General features: G+C 39.2%; 1 protein-coding gene across 2 annotated transcripts in view; it reads right to left on the bottom strand.

Annotated features, from left to right (window-relative positions):
* MAP3K13 (mitogen-activated protein kinase kinase kinase 13) overlaps window positions 1–18585 on the bottom strand; it is a 100104-nt gene that overhangs the window by 15218 nt on the left and 66301 nt on the right. For both annotated transcript variants that reach the window (XM_081139412.1, XM_081139411.1), the window contains exons 3-8: window positions 17884–18067; window positions 13348–13539; window positions 10057–10215; window positions 8241–8399; window positions 7754–7862; window positions 375–484 (exon numbers count right to left, since the gene is read on the bottom strand). In XM_081139412.1, coding sequence (XP_080995538.1) covers window positions 375–484; window positions 7754–7862; window positions 8241–8399; window positions 10057–10215; window positions 13348–13539; window positions 17884–18067 — 913 coding nt within the window. The remainder of the gene's footprint in view (window positions 1–374; window positions 485–7753; window positions 7863–8240; window positions 8400–10056; window positions 10216–13347; window positions 13540–17883; window positions 18068–18585) is intronic.

Below are 18585 nucleotides of genomic sequence, written 5' to 3'. Positions count from 1 at the left end.
TGAGACTGGGGACTACCTCTTATAAATTTCTGGCCTTCCATGTTACCTAGGACAGGGGCTGAGTGAACAAATAGCCTTGCTCCAGGAATCTCTGCTGCAGAGATATAATAAAAGAGAGTAACAGAGTTGAGGGTGGGGTGGGGAGAGGCTAAGACAGTGATATAAAGGAGGGCTAACTTTTAGGGCAAATTTTAAAGAGAATAATAAATAGCACAGTGAAAAGTGTGTAGATCTGTAATACTTTCAACAATAAAGATTTTTAAAAGAAAGGGAAAGAAAGGTGTGTAAAAAGTGAAATAGTGATTCACAAAGAGAGTTCCTGCCCATATCTGAAGACCTGGGGATGCGAAGAGGTGGAGGAGAGATCAGCTGACCTGAGCTCTTCTCTGCGCCTTCTAATCAGTTCTTCATCTAAGCGGTGTATACAAGTTCCTTCACTTTTGATCTTCTCAAAGTGTTTTTTCACTTCTTCTCTCCACTCAGCCTGGGTGAGGAGAAATTAGACTTGGTTACTATCCTAGGAGTTTCAATCCCTGATACAGCCATAGGATCAGATACAAGATTTTTTGTCCTGAAGAACCTTATAGATGTTCAATTAATATTAGTCAATAGCAAAATATCTCATGAAAATGTATCTGTATACCATACTCCAACCCATTTTCTGTGTTTAGTCCAACATTCAATGCTGTCTCTTTTCCAGTTTCCTTGCAGCATAGGCCACCAGAAGCATCCCAGCTAGCACACTAGCTGTCGCCTCTGCAAGTCAAGACGGTGGCCGAGAAAGCCTGGCCAGAAAGAATAGCTCTGATAACCTCATGGCACAAGTATGTGTCAGTGAGAATATGTTCGTCTTTACAGCTGGCACCAGCGTTCCTCTTAGGTTTTATGTATGAAAATATCTTGAAAAAATATTTGGAGTAGAAGACCCAAGGGGCATGAACAGCAGGAGATGAGAATAAAAATACAGAAAATTATACAGAAATTTGGGAGTGAGGAGATGAACAGAAAAAGAGAAGATGGAGGAGGGAGAAAAATAGTATAACTAAACAATTTAGTAGGCTGACAAAATTCTTAGGACAGAAATGGGTGCCTAATATGTGATTTAAGTTGTTCAAAAATGTAAGCCTCTTCCAATTTCCTAAACCTTTTAGTAAAGTCTCTTGACATTCACTTTGACTTTGGATGAGTGTTTTTGTTTTCTTCCAAATCAAGGGAAGGTGCTGAACTTCATGTTTGGGGCAGTAATAGGACAAAGTTAAAAAAACAACCATAATATGGTAGAGATGGGAGCCAAGAATTTTAGGAAGGCAGAGCCAGGGTGGCCATGAAATTATAAATCTCCAGGAATTCACAGGAGTGTTAGGACATTGGATTTTCCACAGGGCATAAATTTCAAGCCAATTTTATCTAAATTTTAGGGGGCAGAAAAACCTCTGCTGGAATATAGTTTATATAGGCAGTTCCTAGAAAAAAGCTAAAGGATAGATTATCTACAGACTACCATCAGATTATGTATAGACTACCATCTAGGAAGCTAATGAGATTAAGATAATTTCTAGCAAAGGTTAGATGTGTCACTAAATGTTTCTAATTGTATCATTTTCCTCTAGAGCTATTCCTTTAGATTCATGTCAAAAATGATCCCTTTAGATCATGGAAGAAGTTACACTTAAGTTATTGTGAAATTACAGAAGGTTTCTCCCCAAATTTGCCATTTCTCCTTTATTTTTATAGAGGAAATTGTAATTATTTAGAAAGTGATTATCCTCCTTATCCATTTATAATATGCCGTGTGTGTGTGTGTGTGTGTGTGTGTGTGTGTGTGTGTATGACTATTGGAGAAAGATTTCTGTCAGTAAGTTGACTTTCGGGCACCAAACTTGCCCAGCAACGCTGTCAGAAAGCCAAGATCCAGAATGTGCTGTCCACTGTCTGATAACAGTCTTCAACAGTATCTAAGCAGTAAATGCAATTTTGGTTGAGTCCCAGGTAATGCTGTTCTTTCAATCATCAGATCAAAGTCATGAAGTAGGAAGAGTATTGAGCTTTAAGAGGGCAAAGACTGACAACCGAGAGTTCTTAGACCAAAAAAGAATTAGGGGGGAGAGTCAAATATGGGCCTTAAAGTGTCCTCTTTTTACAGAAACTTGTCGGAGGATTCCAGTACAATACTTAGAGGAATCAGGGAAAGGAACACCTCCCTCTGGTGGTGAGGAGTCAGATATCGCAGATTTTTTTTTTTTTTTAATTCTAGAGAAAATAAAGCTCTTGGTATTTTGCTTATGGGTTTACAGGTTAGGGAAACTTAAAGAGAACCTTCTGAAGATTGAAGCCTATTAAGAAGGTGAATTTCCAAAAAGAAGCTTCCTCCTGTGAAGCAGGAACAGGGTGTGTGGGAAAACAGCAGGTACTGATTAGTAATGTTTTCCCCAAAGGTGTCGTGGGACTGGTAGATGTTAATTTTGGAGTTCCATCACATATACTTGGAATCTTTATGTAATAGGAGTTCCAACTGGCACTTAACCTGCAATGCAGACGTGTGGGCATATCTGAAGCCAGTTTGCACAGAGACTGAGGAGCCTATGAGAGAAAACAGTTGTGCAGGAAAGGGGCGTCCTGCATGAACATGACCTATAACAAAGCCATCATAACAGGGGAGGAGGGACATTTTCCACTGTTTCACTAAAATACCTGTAAAATGTTGCCATAACCGGCACTGCTCTCTTAACAAAGTGTAACTCAACAGGGAAAGGAAGCTTTTGTTGTGTAAACAGAACAATGGGCAGCACTGGAATCTTGTAAAGTCCAGAACTTCAGTTACAGCAGGAAATAACAGCTCCCAGTGGGTGATGGCAGTGTCTTAAGGATATGGCAGCACCCAATGGATGCCAGCTGCGGACTACAGTCTTTTAGGAAAAAACAGTGCTATACAATAAAGTAATACCCAGCAGATGCTAGGCGGGAGACTGCCGTGCCTAGCCAGAATCAGTGGAAAGCAGAACAGATGTTGTTAATCTGAGGCTATTTGAGACCCTACTCTTTATGGGGATTTCCACCAAAATGCAAGTGGAGAATGGGAGGAGGGAGGAGGGGGTGCTTCACAAGACTTACGTCCTGTGTAAACAGATAAGGGAAAATCAGTGAATCCTGGGTTACCACCATTAATGGGATCCTCTTTATGTCCCAGAGAAGGTCTGTGGCATAAAGAGGACGTTTAGGTTTTTGTCTTCTCCAGCCTTCCAGTTACTCAGTCAATAGACCTAAAGCTCTTGCACCCAAACCTTGCTTCTTTCCTCTCCCATAATATAGGTGTCAAAATGAAATTGAATTAACAGAAGAATGGGTCAACAAAATGTGGGTAATCCATTCAACAGAATATTATTCAGTCATATCAAGGAACGAAGCTCTGACACTTGCTACAACATTGAAGAAACTTAACAACATGCTAAGTAAAAGGACAAACATTACATGATTCCATTCAAATGAAAGACTTAGAATAGGTAAATTCATAGAGACAGAAAATAGAACAGATTACCAGGGACTGTGGGGAAGAGGGAATGAGAAGTTATTGCTTAATGAGAAATTTTTGAAACAGAAAGTGGTAGTTTCACAACCTTGTGAATGTAATTAATGCCATTGAATTATATGCTTAAAATGGTCAGAGTGCCAAATTTTATATTATATATATTTTTTACCACAATTTTTAAAAAGTAAGAAAAGAGTGAGTCCCAGACTTGCTTGAGGAATACGGAAGCAGGATTTTGGGGGACTAAATAGCAGGAAACTGTAGGTTCTGAGTCAGAAAAGACTTAGATGTTATAAGCCCAAGTCTTGATTGGCACAGGGTCCTGTTTACTGCCTCCCAGGTAAGTGCTTAGTCTCTGCCAAAGCACCTACTTGCTCGTGATGAGACTACTCTTGAGGTAGCACAGTCTATCCCAACAGTGAGCTTAGAGTCTGCAACTCCCCTGAATTTCTGGTGGTTGCAGTGGCACTCAAAAGGAAATTAGCCCGGCCAGTGTGGCTCAGCCTTTGAGCATCAACCTATGATCCAGGAGATTATGGTTCCGTTCCTGGTCAGGACAAATGCCAGGGTTGTGGGCTCGATCCCCAGTAAGGGGTGTGCAGGAGGCAGCTGATGAATGACTCTCTCATCATTGATGTTTCTCTCTCTCTCCCTCTCCCTTCCTCTCTCTGAAATCAATAAAGACACACACACACACACACACACACACACACACACACACACACACATAAAGGAAATTAGAATGGTGCAAAGGCAGAGGATGGTGGAGAGCTTAGAAGTGGGCACATGGCCCACCTGGCAGCTGGGATCTGGGACTGGGCTAAAATGGTTTCTAAAGACTGATCTCAAGCGTAATTGAATATCAGGAGCAATAATTGCCTACTTGGAGAAATGGGTTATTGTCTAAGAATGGAGCAATAGCTTTGGCAGAATCTAATATTGTCCTGAAATTGGTTTCTTTGTTCATCTGTGCTATATACGCTGCATCTTTACACATGTGCTGCTGCTGAGAAACAGATGAATGAAGCACTTTCTCTTAGGCTGGGCTTTGTCAGTGCTCTTGATTGACAGTTTTGGTGGGAGGTGGAGACCAGTGGCCAGCAACCATTGATGAAAACTGATGACAAGATTTTGTCAGCAGGCAGGAGGAGGTGAGACCTCAGGTACAAGGTTGCTATAGCAAAGCAAAACTACATGCTGATAACCAGTGCTTCCCCACTTGGGTGGCATAAAGTCAAAACACAATGAATAGGAGTTCCCTAGCTGCCATCTTCTCCATCTCAGGAGGTCATCAGGAAAAGTACCCAGAATGTAACAATCCAAAGGAGGCTTAATTTTTACAGCTTTGTAGTTTACAATCCACTTGCATTTTTACTGTCTCACTTGATCCTCACCAAAACTCCACAAGGAAGGGAAGATATGATTATCTTCACTGTTTAGATGAGTAAGCTGAGGTTTAGAGAATTTAGTGGGTTGTCCAAGATCACAGGACAGGGCTTTAGACTCAAGGCCTAATTCTAGGAACTAGCAAGGATAGCAGATTTGGGCTATTTAAGGAGAGGTAAAATTTTATGTTGGCAGAAAAATGTGGAAGAATTAATGAATATTAAAAGATATCCAGCCCGGCCAGGTGTGGCTCAGTGGTTGAGCATCGACCTAGGATCCAGGCGATCGGGGTTCAATTCCTGGTCAGGGCACATACCCAGGTTGTGGGCTCGATCCCCAGTCAGGGGTGTGCAGGAGGAAGCCGATCTCAATGACTCTCTCATCACTGATGTTTTTTTCTCTCTCTCCCTCTCCTTTCCTCTCTCTGAAATCAATAAAGATATATTAAAAAAGAAAAGAAAAAGATATCCAATGTACCAAGTTTTTTCTCTCTCTTCCTTCCCTTCCTCTCCCCTCCCCTCCCTTTCATAGTCTTGCTCCAAAAGAAACTTTTCTTTCCTGAGTTCAAGTTCAGCACTGCATGTATTCATGAAAGTGAGTTTGTACAAGTGAGGACACTGACTGTGGGTGCTTAGTTGTACTATACTGTGCTTTGCATATGGTGAGGTCTCAGAATATGTTGCACTGGCTAAGAAGTGATCTTCCGGGAGCATTCAAGTAAAATCTGCTTAGAACTTGAAGTTTTCCAAGGATATACAGTTATACTGTCTCAATAGCATGCTCACCTAAATTGCTTTTTAAAATTGTGGTATGTATAGTTTTACCGTCAGGAGGCAAAGCTGTGATTGCAACCATACCCTACGTTTGAAAGATTTCCTAGAGAGTACTCACTATTATTCTCTGTCATTTCACAAAAGGATCTAAGTTTTCCCTGAATACTAAAAGGAGCTATTTGACAGATTTCTTCTCCAGTGCCCCATACCTACATGTATTTGAGTAGATAGGCAACCTAAGGGAGCTTTCCTGAATGCATATCAAAGGACATAGGAAATGGTATAAAGTCAACCTCTTACATCCTCTTATTTTTTCTAAGATCAAACACTTTTCTTACACAATAATTCCTCAGAAACACTAAAAAACTATAGAGGCAAGTGTAACTAAATATTTAAAGACACGATTGTGGGAAAGCTAAGTTTGTGGCTCGTAGAAAGTGTGTTGGAACTTTGGGCAGCAGGATAAAAGACTCTTACTTATCTTTCCTTAGAAACTGCCAAAAGCCCTGTGCCTTTATTAAGATATTCCAATGTCTTTATCAGATACCCCAGAAGCACATACTCTGAGCTTTGGGTAGGGGCAGGTAGTAAGGCATATGGGAGGACTTGTTCAATTTAATGTCCAGGATGATGCCCCTCCCAGTCCAGTACTCCTCTCAATGCAGACTTTTCTGGGGGGTAAACTCATCACCCACTGCAGATGGGAGGCTCTGGGGAGTAGACTGAAACATCAATTGGTAATAAAATGTTTTCTGAGAATGAATCTTTGAAATGATACTGGAAAAAATGTGGAGATGGAATTTGTCTTACAAAAATTCACTTAGAAGCACGGTAACATGAGTGGGACAAAACTGTATGATAAGAAATTAGGTAATACTGTTGTGAATCCTGCAGGCATAAAGTTATAATTTAGGATCATCACATTTATTTCAAAAGCCATAGTTTCATCCCACTTTACTCCTTTGCTATTGCTGGGCCTGGTAGGGATAAAGACCTCATGCCTACTTATCTCCCACTACTCTCTAGCCATGTTGAGAGAAGTTGGACCACCAATCCTTATGACATCTGTAGCCTTTTCATTTAATAGTTACAAATTGTCCTCTCTCTCTGCACTCATGCCCTTACAATGTACTGCGGTAGATTCTCTCATCAAGAGGTGACAGCTATTTCTCCATCTGGGTTGGCCGGTGACTTCCTTTGGCCAATGAGACATCAGCACGCATTATGCACACACAGGCTTGAAAATCACTTGTGCACTGGGGCTTGCTCTCTTGCTGCATTTATCACCCTGAGAACACCATGCGAACAAGCCCAAGCTAGCCTGCTGTAGAATAAGAGGCCACATGGAGAACTGAGGTGCTCTAGCTAATAGCCAACCAGTCGCCAGACTTGTGAATGAGGCCATCTGGAACCTGCCAGCCTCCCAGCCGACCCGGCATCTGACTGCAGACGTGTGAGTGAGCCCGGTGAAAGCCAGCAGAAGAACCACGTAGCCCAATTCCCAACCCACAAAATTGTGAGCTAAACAAAAGCCTATCGTTTTAAGCCATAAATTTTGGAATGCCTTGTAATGCAGTGAAAGCTAACAGATACATTAAATTACATTTTATTTGGTGCTATTAAGTGACATATAAAGTTAGAGAAAAGGTTCTCCCTGGGCCTAATTCTATCATAGGCTCCCTCTGGTATTTAACTTCCTTCCTCTGTACCGTAGTTTTTCTACTTCAAAGACAATACTTTCATGAAATTCAGTAGTAATTCAAATTAGAATATATGCACATTACACTTTTCATACCTTCTTTTCCTTTTTTCTCTTTGACAGTTTCACCAGAACCCACTATGAAGATCAGATTCTGATACACATTCATTTCGAATGAGATAATGACATATGTGCTTAAGAAACTCCAAAATGTCCTATGTATGAGTATCACAGTTATTGTTTCACAACGAATGAGTTATATAATTGTTACAAGAATCAGAATGGCCCTCTCCTAAGAATTACATTTTCTCACTGAGAGTTCCCTGCCCGTCTGCCCAGTAGCACCTGGTAGAGAGGCTCCAGACTCACCTGAGACTTGAAGTAAGTTTCCTGTGGGGTGGCAAGAACATCTGCCGATGCGATGTCCAAATGCATGAGTGTCTGCCGGAAAGAAGGTCGGTTGCGAGGTTTACTTTGCCTAAAAGTAAAAAAAGGCAGCTTGTGCATTTCAGAAGGTACATCCAGGAGGATAACGTTTTGTTCTACTTTGTGAAGCCATTTCTGCCTCCGTGCATGGCTATGTCTCAAGCAGTGCTGATGAAATGAAAATCTCTCGCATCAGTGTCCTGTTTGATAATAATCTCTTAGGGCTGGTAGCTATCATTTCCTAAGACCTACTATTTCAACATGTGCTAAATTCTTTATTTATAAATAGTTCCAAGGCTCCTAGTGTTTATACTACCAGGTGATTCACTCCCAATGCACATTAGAGACTTCCCTGCAGTTTGGGGGAAGTTTTAAATGTGGTTTTGAGGGAGAAGGTAAAAGAGAATATTGGGAGAAATATATTTCTTACCATGTCTGTTTCATAAGGATTTTGAATCCATCAGGGCAAGTGGAAGGAACTGGAAGGTGTAGGCTATTGCTTCCAACACCCCAAATAATGGCTGAAGAGTCTACGTCTTTGTAAGGGATCTCTCCTGTCAGCAACTCCCAAAGCACCACTCCAAAAGACCTGCAGTAGTACCAGAAAATGCAGAGAGGACATTTCAGAAAGGCTGATTTGTATTTTAGTTCTTTATTAATTTTTAATCAAATTAAAATTCTAATACTGCTACAAGAAAAATAGAAACAGTCAAGAAAACTCTAAAACAGAAAGTCAATGAGAGGTAACCAATATTAAGACATTTTTTAAGGCTTATGATGAACTCTGGTGCATGGATAGACAGCTGGACTAATGGAATGGAACAGAAATCCAGAAATAGACAAAATACATAGAGGAATTGCATATATGATAAAAGTGACATCTCAAACCAGTGGGGGAAAATTAATTATTCAATAAATGCTGTTTGGACAACTAGGGAGAAAATTAAATTTATAAGTCATCTTACACAAAGATGAATTCCTAATAAATTGAAGATTTAGATATAAAAAAATGAAACCATAAATATCCTGAAAGAGTACATGGGAAAATTTTTAAAGATCTTAGAGTGGTGAAAGCTTTTCTGATTATGAAATCCAGAAGCCATAAAAGGAGAGAACGATAAGCTAAACAGTATTAAAAAAAAATCTGGCATGGAAAAAACACTCCACCATAAGCAAAATAACAAAATATGAAAAGTAGCTACAATTCATACACACAAAAGGCTAATCTCCTTAATATATAAAATACTCTTAAAAATTGATAAGAATAAAGAGCAGAAAGCTTAGCAAAAAATAATAGTTCACAAATAAGAAATTACAAATGATTTGTAAACGTGAAAAAATGTACAACCTTACTTACAAGAAGAGGAATGCAAATTAAAATTGCATCAAAGATACCTTTTTTTTTTACACCTACATGGTTGGCATGTAGGTTAACCAAAAGTTTAACTTTGCTGGTGAGACTGAGAAAACATCCTTATACATTTTTGTTGGGAACATAAATTGGCATAATCCCTAAGGAGGACATGTTTATAATAATTACCCAAATTACAAGTGACCCCACATTTCTTCTTTATCTTATTTACTTTAGTGTTACACGCAATTTTAATATATGCTATTATTTTAAGCCTAAAATTTATTAGTAATCAATTTTAAGAATGGGAGAAAAGCAATGACAGGGAAATACACTGTTAATAGCAAAAATCTGGAGGAAAAATTGATAAAGATTTTAAAAAGGCAGACAACAAAAACAAAAGTATAGCCTATAGGGGCAGTTTAATAAAAGGGGAAGCAGCACTTTACAACTCAAAGTGGCCTAAAGCACGTTAACTATTCACATCAGTGATCACCGATATACATAATGATGGTCTGAGTCACCAAGAACAGGTATACTTTGTTTAAAAGTATTTTATTTAAGGAGGTGAAAATTATGTGATATATTTCAGGAAGACATTTTTACTAAATGGTTATTTAAAGTAAACTTTTCATTTTCCAGAAAGTTTAGCATATTCTCTGAGGTTCCCCAAAACTGATGATTTTCTGAATGGATAGTCACCCTAACCCTACCCCAACCCTTCTTACCATATATCATTGTACTGGGTAGTACCTCAGCTAATGTGGGACTGCAATCAACCAGAAGTGAGTAACGCTAAAGAATATTTTGGGAAAGGAGAAGTGTTGATGGAGGAACATGCTAACAGGGTGAAAGTGGGAAAGGCTTTCTAGTTGGCATAGATGGTGCCACTCACCATATATCCACTTTTTCAGAGACAGGTTCATTTCGTATCACCTCTGGTGCCATCCACGCGACTGTGCCAGCGAAGGACATCTTGGTACTTTTATCGCTGAGTTCCTTAGATGTACCAAAATCTGAAATTTTTACTGCATCTGTGTGAGTCACTAAAACACTTTAAAAAGAAATAAGAGAACACCCAGAGCATTAGTCTAATGAAAAAACATGACTCAAATTGGCAACTGAAGACTTTGCTGCCCCCTACCTTGCAGAACTCAGCTCAACCAGTTCCAATATTACTAGGACATTAGTGATACACTGAAAGGGCACCATTCATACTGGTGAGGCAGCATAGCATAGTGGGCTTTTACACCTGCCTCCGCCACTGTGTGAGCTTTGCCAGCTTACTTAATTCTTCTAAGCCAGTTTTCTCATCTGTAAGATGGAGACAATTCAGTTTGCAGTGTCTTATCCACAATTTAAAACTGCAAAAAGCTCTAAAAATGGTGAATAAATATTTTTTCATATGTATAAGCAAACACACTTTATGCCACTTTGTGTGACTACCATAGGTTTTGCTACAGACATATGTACATGGCTGATTACAGGGTGTGCCCCAGTCTTAGCTGGGGGTGTAAGTAATGTGCTGTCACCTCCCTGAAATCATCTGACTTATCCAGAGTTTTGGATAAGGGATATGGGCCTGTAATAATGCCTCATAGAAGTTTTGTTTGAATTAAGGGAGATAAGTAAAGCACCCACGCTCAATAAATATTGGTTTCCACCCTGCCAGTCTCAGACAACCCAATAAGAAAACACTTCGTTTAAAACACTGTTTAGATAATGGCCAACCACAAGCATGCACGGATGGGACCATGATCCTAGGGAATCGTTACATTAAAAGGCTAATAACTATCCTGGGAGTCCACCAACAATGACGAGGAAAAGCAGGAATAAATGCAAGCTTAAGAAGATTCCACACAACTCATGTTTTAGTTTTCATGGTAGTTTTCTGAAATGTGACCTGGGCAAACTGCTTTTGCCAGCTTTAAAGATGAATGCAATCTGGTACCAGGCAAATCCAGCATATTAACATCCTCACACGCCAGACTGAGTTCCCTTGAAACAGCCTGTTTAGAACTTAAGAATGTCAGTGAGTTAGGGTTTCACAGCCTTAATGATCTAGAGATCCATTTTTAACAATAAGAAGGCTTAATACCCCACTAGTATCAGAATCAAGGTGGCGAGAAAATAGGAAACTTCTCAGTCAATCTCTTTCCTTCCCTGCTTGAACCGGGGGCTTCGCATTTGCCCCCCTCCCCGCCATTGTCAAACAGCTCTCTGTTTACCAAACAGCTCAGTGCTTGAAACTGCTTTGGAATACCTTCATGCACACCCAAGCCCCGGCTTTGCACCTATATGTACAATTCACGTAACTTAGAAATGTTGATTTAATGGTGTGAGTCTTGGTGAAAACGCATAAGGATTAAAATATCATGGGCTATTTGAGATAACTGGAGAATTGATGGCATCCTAAACCATGAAAGTCAGAAAAGGTGATAAGTCCCTAGGAGGGGAAAACACTAGAAACTTCCCCTTCTGCCTCTTTTGTGCCTCTTATTATGGGACCTGTTGGCATGATGAGGAAAGGACAAAGGAGGGGACCAGAGAAGGTATGATGTTGGAACTTTTGTGAAACCTTTGAGATAAAGGTCACACAGCCTAAAGATATAATGTAGGTAATAACATCTCTCTTTACAGCAAGCCAGATTGATCTTTGTTTTTTCAAAGTTAGCTTGGAATCCAAAGAAGCCTAGGCTGCCGGGGGCTCACTGATAACAGAGGGAAAAACCTTACTGGGTAACCAACTTATCCTACTCTTTAAATGACAGGAGTTAAAGAGAGCAGCATGTGATTTTTATGTATTCTAAAATTTCTTGACTTCCTTCTCTAAAATTAATTCTCAAGGAGATTACGATGATTCAAAAGAAGACCATTCAAAGCCTTTGGCAAGTATTTTATGTGTGTGTAGTGGGTGACAAAAGCAACAGGTTGGGTTACAAATGTAGACAGAAGGAACGAGCACTATATAATAAAGTTACCTGCAAGTAAATCAATAAGGAGGTTGTTCAGTGAGCTACCAACGGTGATAAATATCATTGAGAACTATGGTGATACATTAAAGCTCCTTTGAAGTTTATAATCAAGGACTGATTTATACCTTCCATGGAGAAGAGGCAGGATTCCTTGTGAACCCCTCACCTTCACACAATGATGTAGGAAGCAGTGGTCTTTGGTCTGAAAGTTCTGGGTTCAAGTCCTAGCCCCATGACTTTGGGCTCTGAGCCCTAGTTTCTCTTATATAAAATTAGAATAATGATACTTGTCACATCTGTCCCACACAGTTTATGCAAAGATCAAAGTGGATGTGATAATGGATATAAAAATATGCTGTAAATCAAAAAGCACATGCAAATATATTTTAAAAAAAAGATTGATCCTTTTCTGTTTCTCCAAACCAAAATGGGTTGAGAAATAATAATAAAAAGTTTAAAAATGGGAGCGACACTGAAATATACCATTTTATCAATTCCTTCCTTTCCTTTATGCAGTTCCAGGAACTGAAGAAACGCTCCTCTTAAAGGTTATTAGTAAGTAGCCAAGGAATCATTTTGAAAACAGAGATGACTAGTTACAGCTTTGCTTCTCTTAGATGATCAGCTTGTGTTTTTCTTATGGACACTGTGAACCTTGTAACTGTTTCTTTCTTTCTTTGCTTAGACCCTAAGAAACTCAAAGCCAAATACGTAGTCCACCTACGACAACGGTTCAGAACCTGAAGTTATGCATTTTGGGAACAAGCCTTAATTCTAACGTTTTTGTTCTCTCTGCCTCTGCTTCTTACTCATTCACTTTTATCTGATTGTATTAACACATTTCCAAAACTCAGTTTAAAAAAATGTTTTTCTGGGAACACACTCGGAAAACAACAAATCAAGCCTTCAAGTGAGGAAGTTTGGCATTCATTATTCAAAATGATGAATTATCAGATAACAAATGGCTTCATAATTGTACAGTTATAAAGCAACAAAAACGGAAAACTAGTGCCAGGTGCCTGAATGTATCCGTCATATAGATAAGTAAGTAGGTCAACAATAACCCAAAAGATACGTAGACAGCACTGCCCATTGTGCTGATTTAAATTGAACCAAAAGTGTGATGTCTGAAAACTTCAGCTGTGGTTGACGGAATTCTTTATTTCAAAGCAACAGAACAAAACAGCAGAAAAATTCGCACCAGTACTCACTTAGGTGATTTGAGATCACGATGAATAATTTTGTGCAGGTGCAAATAATTCATTCCACTTGCAATTCCCGTGGACCAGTCGACTAGCAAGCGGGGCGTGATCTTCCTGCCAGCTCGCAAAACCTCATAGAGCTGTCCGTGGGCACAGTACTCCATGATGATACAGTAACATGGGGCCTGAGTACAAACTCCCCTTTCAAGAAAACACAACCATGTAGTTAAATACAAACATAGAAAAAACATACATGTTTACATATTTGTATCTTAGGAGTATTTCATAAATTTAATCATTAAGACCAATTCTCTATCCAAATTGTTTTTTTTAAATGCACATAGATAATCATTCCTGATTCTTAAATTAGCATTAAAAACCCTCTAGTCTACAGGTTTCTTTATTATGCGTATAGACAATTTCAGTTTTGTTTTGTTCACTCTGGGTATCTACATGCTATGCTATATCTGGTGCTTTTTCTGTGGGAACATTCCACTCTGGGAAAAAGCACCCTTTCCTGAGGCCTTGTGTGGGCTGGATATTGTGTTGTTTTGATTGTTAAGGATAATTTAAATAGCTTCCTTTTAGAATTAAATAGAGGGTTTTATACATAGTGTGCAGAAAGAGAGAATTTAAATAAAATATTGCTATTTTTACTATTATTTGTTGAATTTTAAATTACTCAAATTGAAGACAACTAACTAGACTGAGGATCAAAAAAAGAATCAATTTTCTATTTCATATGTCTCATCACTGGGGTGTACACCTGAAAGTAATATAATATTATATGTCAACTGTAATTGAAGAATAAAAAATGACTTAAATTTATAAAAAAGTAAAAAAAAGAAAACCTAAAAATTTTTCCCCATATTATATAGTCTTTGAAAAACATTTCTGTTTAGAATAAAAATGATATTGCACAATGTGTTATACATCTGTGCAGCCTGTATTTCCATCATTTTCTACATCTTTCATATAGTCTTTCCTGATCATTCCAGCCCCAAAGATCTTTCTCTGCTCTCAATTCCAATGCCACATAGCAGTCATTAGTTTTTTATATGAAATTTTTCTCTCCTGATATAGATTACAGGCTCCTTGAAGGGAAAGGTCTTCAAGTTCTTTTCTGTCTACCACATGGTCTAGATGTTCACAGCAAGTCCACCACAAATAGTCCTTAACTTCACCTTAACTTTTTTTGCTGATCAAGCCTTCGCACAAACACGTGCAGAGGCCTGGGGTAGGAGGAGGCGCATTAACATGAAAGAACATCTTCTGTTTGTCAGGTATGTTTAATTTTTACTTGTTTTACTTAGTCTGCTCCAAACCATTATAAGATAGATATTACCTTTTCCCTTTTTACAGGTAATGTTCAGAGAGGGACAGTGACTTGTCCTAGATCAGACAGCTAATAAGTGACAGAGCCAGGATTCAAATCTGCCTGTTTAACTTCAAAGCCATGCTTTTTCCACTCATGTGCACCACAGTACCCCTCTTTTTCCTCTTTAACTTCAGTATAAACAAGCATATTGGGGATTCCTACATTAATATTGTTACCTTATAAAAGTGGGAATAATCATATTAATTCTAATTCACAGTTTGGTTCTGAGGATGAGAAAAGAGAAGAAAAATGACAGTACTCCATTCTCTCTATCCCACCCTTAATGGAATATGTGCCTTCCTTTAAAACTTTCCAGAGTAGTTACTGAATGCAGTCTACCTACCAGACACCCAGCTAAAGCCCTCAGCCAGCTCTCAATTCATGTTCTGTCTCTTAGGTTGCTGTAAGTGATGAAGGAATTTAGAGGCCATGATGGCTTGTGATCATGTGGAAGTCTTGTAACAATAATAGGTTATAAAGAAATTAAAGAATTGCTCTTCATTTTCCCTGCTTTGATGTGCCTGTCAAATGCCGCAAAGCTATTTCTATTACTCTGCATCATTTTCTAAGCTACCCAGAATTATCATCTTGATTTTTAATGAAAACATTTTTTCAAGTTTCTGTTACTTGACTTGTAGGAAACCTCAGTGGAGCAGGAGTGTACGCAACTACAAACAGACAATTTAATTTTCATCACAGAGAAATAATGAGTAAGGCAGGAATAATGTAATACGCTTAGAATATCAAAACAAACATCTGTTTGAAGCTCTTCAGCATCCTGATCTACTACATTTCAACTTGTCACAAACATAGGCAGAAAGGGTCCAACAGTGACATGTTACGAGCCTTCCATCTTTCCCGAGTGACAAATGAGAAGCAGTCATTCCATCAGCCCTGTACTATGACAAGGCTTCTTCCCAGCTATAAATAACAGCTCTATAATCACTTCTAATTGCTACCTTTTTGTACGCTTGCCACTCAATTCCATTAGGAACAGTCAGATTGGATTTTCTTAAAAGATTGCTTTAAAAAATTGGAAGAAAAAAGAATATAGTATTCTTTCCTTGCTCTATCCCTTCTGTACATGGTTCTTATTTCAAAAGAAGCTGTAAGCACAGACACCAGTATCCAGAGAGACGTACTAAAATCTAATCTTGCCTTCATGTCTTCCAGACGGTCGTGAATGATTCATTGGCCAAGCAACAAACACATGGCACAGATGGCTGCAGACTTAACACTGCACAATGCCTCAAGAGCATGGTGTAATGGGCAGGGACACAGTCTCACTATTGTTTCCATGTAGAGGTAAAGATTCAAGCATCTTCAGCCTAAAGAGTTGGACACCAGCACGGCAATATTTGTCCAAAATGCTAAAAAGTGCATATGCAGGGGGGCAGGTCAGAGGGTGAGGTGGGGGGGGGGGGAACCAAGAAGAAAAAGAAAGAAGCAAAAGAAAGGAAGGAAAAATAAAGCTTCTAGTACCCATAGCCTTGGGACATACATTCTACCTGGAAAGGCCTTTTACCTGGGAGACACAGCGTATTTCATTTCAGGAGGCCAAAAGGCCATGCTAATCTATAGAATGCTCTCTTCTCAAACCCAGCACTCTAAGGACCTAAGCCTCAAGGTTTAGTTAGGCGTAGTTAAATGGAAGGCCCTTCCTTCCATTTAGGATGGTGTAGCACACTGGGAGTGAAGATCCTCTCAGTGAAATAAGATGAAAGAAAGAAGTGAGTCTCTAGTAGTCAGCTTAAAAATAATCCTCTTACTGTCTTTGGAAATGATCATCTTTGGAAAGATTAGAATTGGTCTCTAGAGCATTTTGTTTTAGTCTCACATCCTCGTGGCCCAACTAGGGCAACCAGTGATAGAATCACTTCAGCAGCTGAAGCTCTCTCCCACGCCCTCTGCATGGGTGGTCCTCCCACAAGGCAAAAAACCCAAGCACTTTGTTTAGCATCCCAGTTGAATTCTTCTCTTCATTTTACACCCATTCCCCTTCTCATAAGGAGTCTTGTTTGGGGATCAAAACTCAGCCTTAATACTCATTTAAACTTATTCTATAAAACTTGTACCTAATATTTCTATTCCTTACTTTGGGGATGTGGTTCCAATTAAAAATGATCACATTACATGTTTAGCTTTATAATGAGAGTTTTATCAGGAAAGGATCCCTCTTGGGGGCTGGGAGAATTTCCTTCTAGTTTAGGGAAAGGGGATTTGTAAGTTATTCCACTTTTAACTGTAGCCTCATTGGTCATATTATTTTCACACACACACACACACATGTTCTAGTTTCTATACTTTTACCCCAACTAAGGGCTACCTTTTCTGTTCTTTACCTTCCCTCCGCTAAAGCCACTCACCATTCATTTGTTCAAGCCTAGGATAAAATTTGAAGGCTAGTAAGAGAGGGAACTCAAGGCAGAAGAGATTACACATATTTAGAACTTGGGACCGCCAAATTTGATGATTTCCACAAATTTACCTTTGAGCTTCCCCCTTTGGCTAGAGATCCCTGCCAATATTATAATGGTCTAAACTATAAATCTTGAAAACAACTACTTTGTGAAATGTAGCACATAACTTGCCATCACCAATAACTTTGCAACATTACATTTAGAAAGCTGGGTGTTTGGCATTACTTGAAACGGGACCCAGCAAACAATGAGGCAGGGAGAATACTCTGAAGGTACCTTCTATTACAAGTTAATATTTAAGAGGCGATGCTAATAGAAACTGATAAAAAGGGTTTCTTACACAGGGACTATTGTTCTCTGATCACTTAGCTGTTAGCTTTGTTTTCTTAACTGAATGTTAGCATGTTCAGGTTATCTGGAGGAGGCTGCTGTCATCCTTTTGATAAATGAGGTTGATTGAGCAGATCTGACTGCTTGGCAGGAATCCACTTTCTCTCTCTCTGTCCCATCTGCATCCCTTCCAAGCAGGGTATCCTTTGGCAAAAAGAACTCTTCGATTTGAAACTCCTTAAAGACATGACTCTAATTTAATAGTTCTTTGGTACACTACCAAAGCACCTAGTATGGTGCTTAGTCTAAAGCATGTTCTTAACATGTCTTTCAAAGCAGGAATGTATATGTATATACTGGGGGAAAGAAAATCTCTCTATTGCTTAAAAAAAAAAAAAAAAAAAAGCCTTGACCTACTTGAAAGCGATGATGTTAGGGTGCTTCAACTTCCTCAAATGCTTGATATCCGTCTCATTCTGTTCTCTCACTTTCTTGATGGCCACCTCCTCCGCTCGGAACTTGCCCAGGAAGACAGCTCCTTGGGCTCCACTACCCAGCCACTGCAGCTCTGAGATCTCCTCAAATGGCACTTCCCAAGTATCTAGGCACACAAACGAGAAACAAGCTTAAAAAGATCCTGGAATTTGCTTAGGGCCCATCCTACAAGGCCACTCCAGAGGTAACAACTTTACCATCACCCAAAATGACCTCTACTCTTTGTCTTCCACCTGATAAGTCACCACAAGCTAGAACCTTTCCATGTGCCTTGATACTACGGATCAAATATTCCCATGTATTAGGTTTGTATCAATTTTTAACCAGTGAAATCAAGCAGATCAGAGATGTCCAAAATATTCTCCTCCAAACAAAACATATACTGACACTCCCATGTCCTCGCTTCAAGCTTGCATGTTCAGTTGATTCACCTGTCTGTCTTTCAACCACTGTCCCTACCCCATTACCCATTATAAGTGTTGTTTTATTTCTCTTTGAATTTCTAGTCAGATGCTCAATTAATTCTTGCTGAATGAATTTTCAATGATACTCTCCTAAGAACCTAATTATGCATAATCCTGTATTAGTATTTACCTTTTATTTAGTACTTACTGTATGCCAGAC

The sequence above is a fragment of the Miniopterus schreibersii genome, assembly GCF_964146895.1.
Source record: "Miniopterus schreibersii genome assembly, chromosome: 5".
Lineage (NCBI taxonomy): Eukaryota > Metazoa > Chordata > Mammalia > Chiroptera > Miniopteridae > Miniopterus > Miniopterus schreibersii.
Note: the sequence above shows the minus strand (reverse complement) of the source record. Positions and strands in the feature narration are given on the sequence as shown.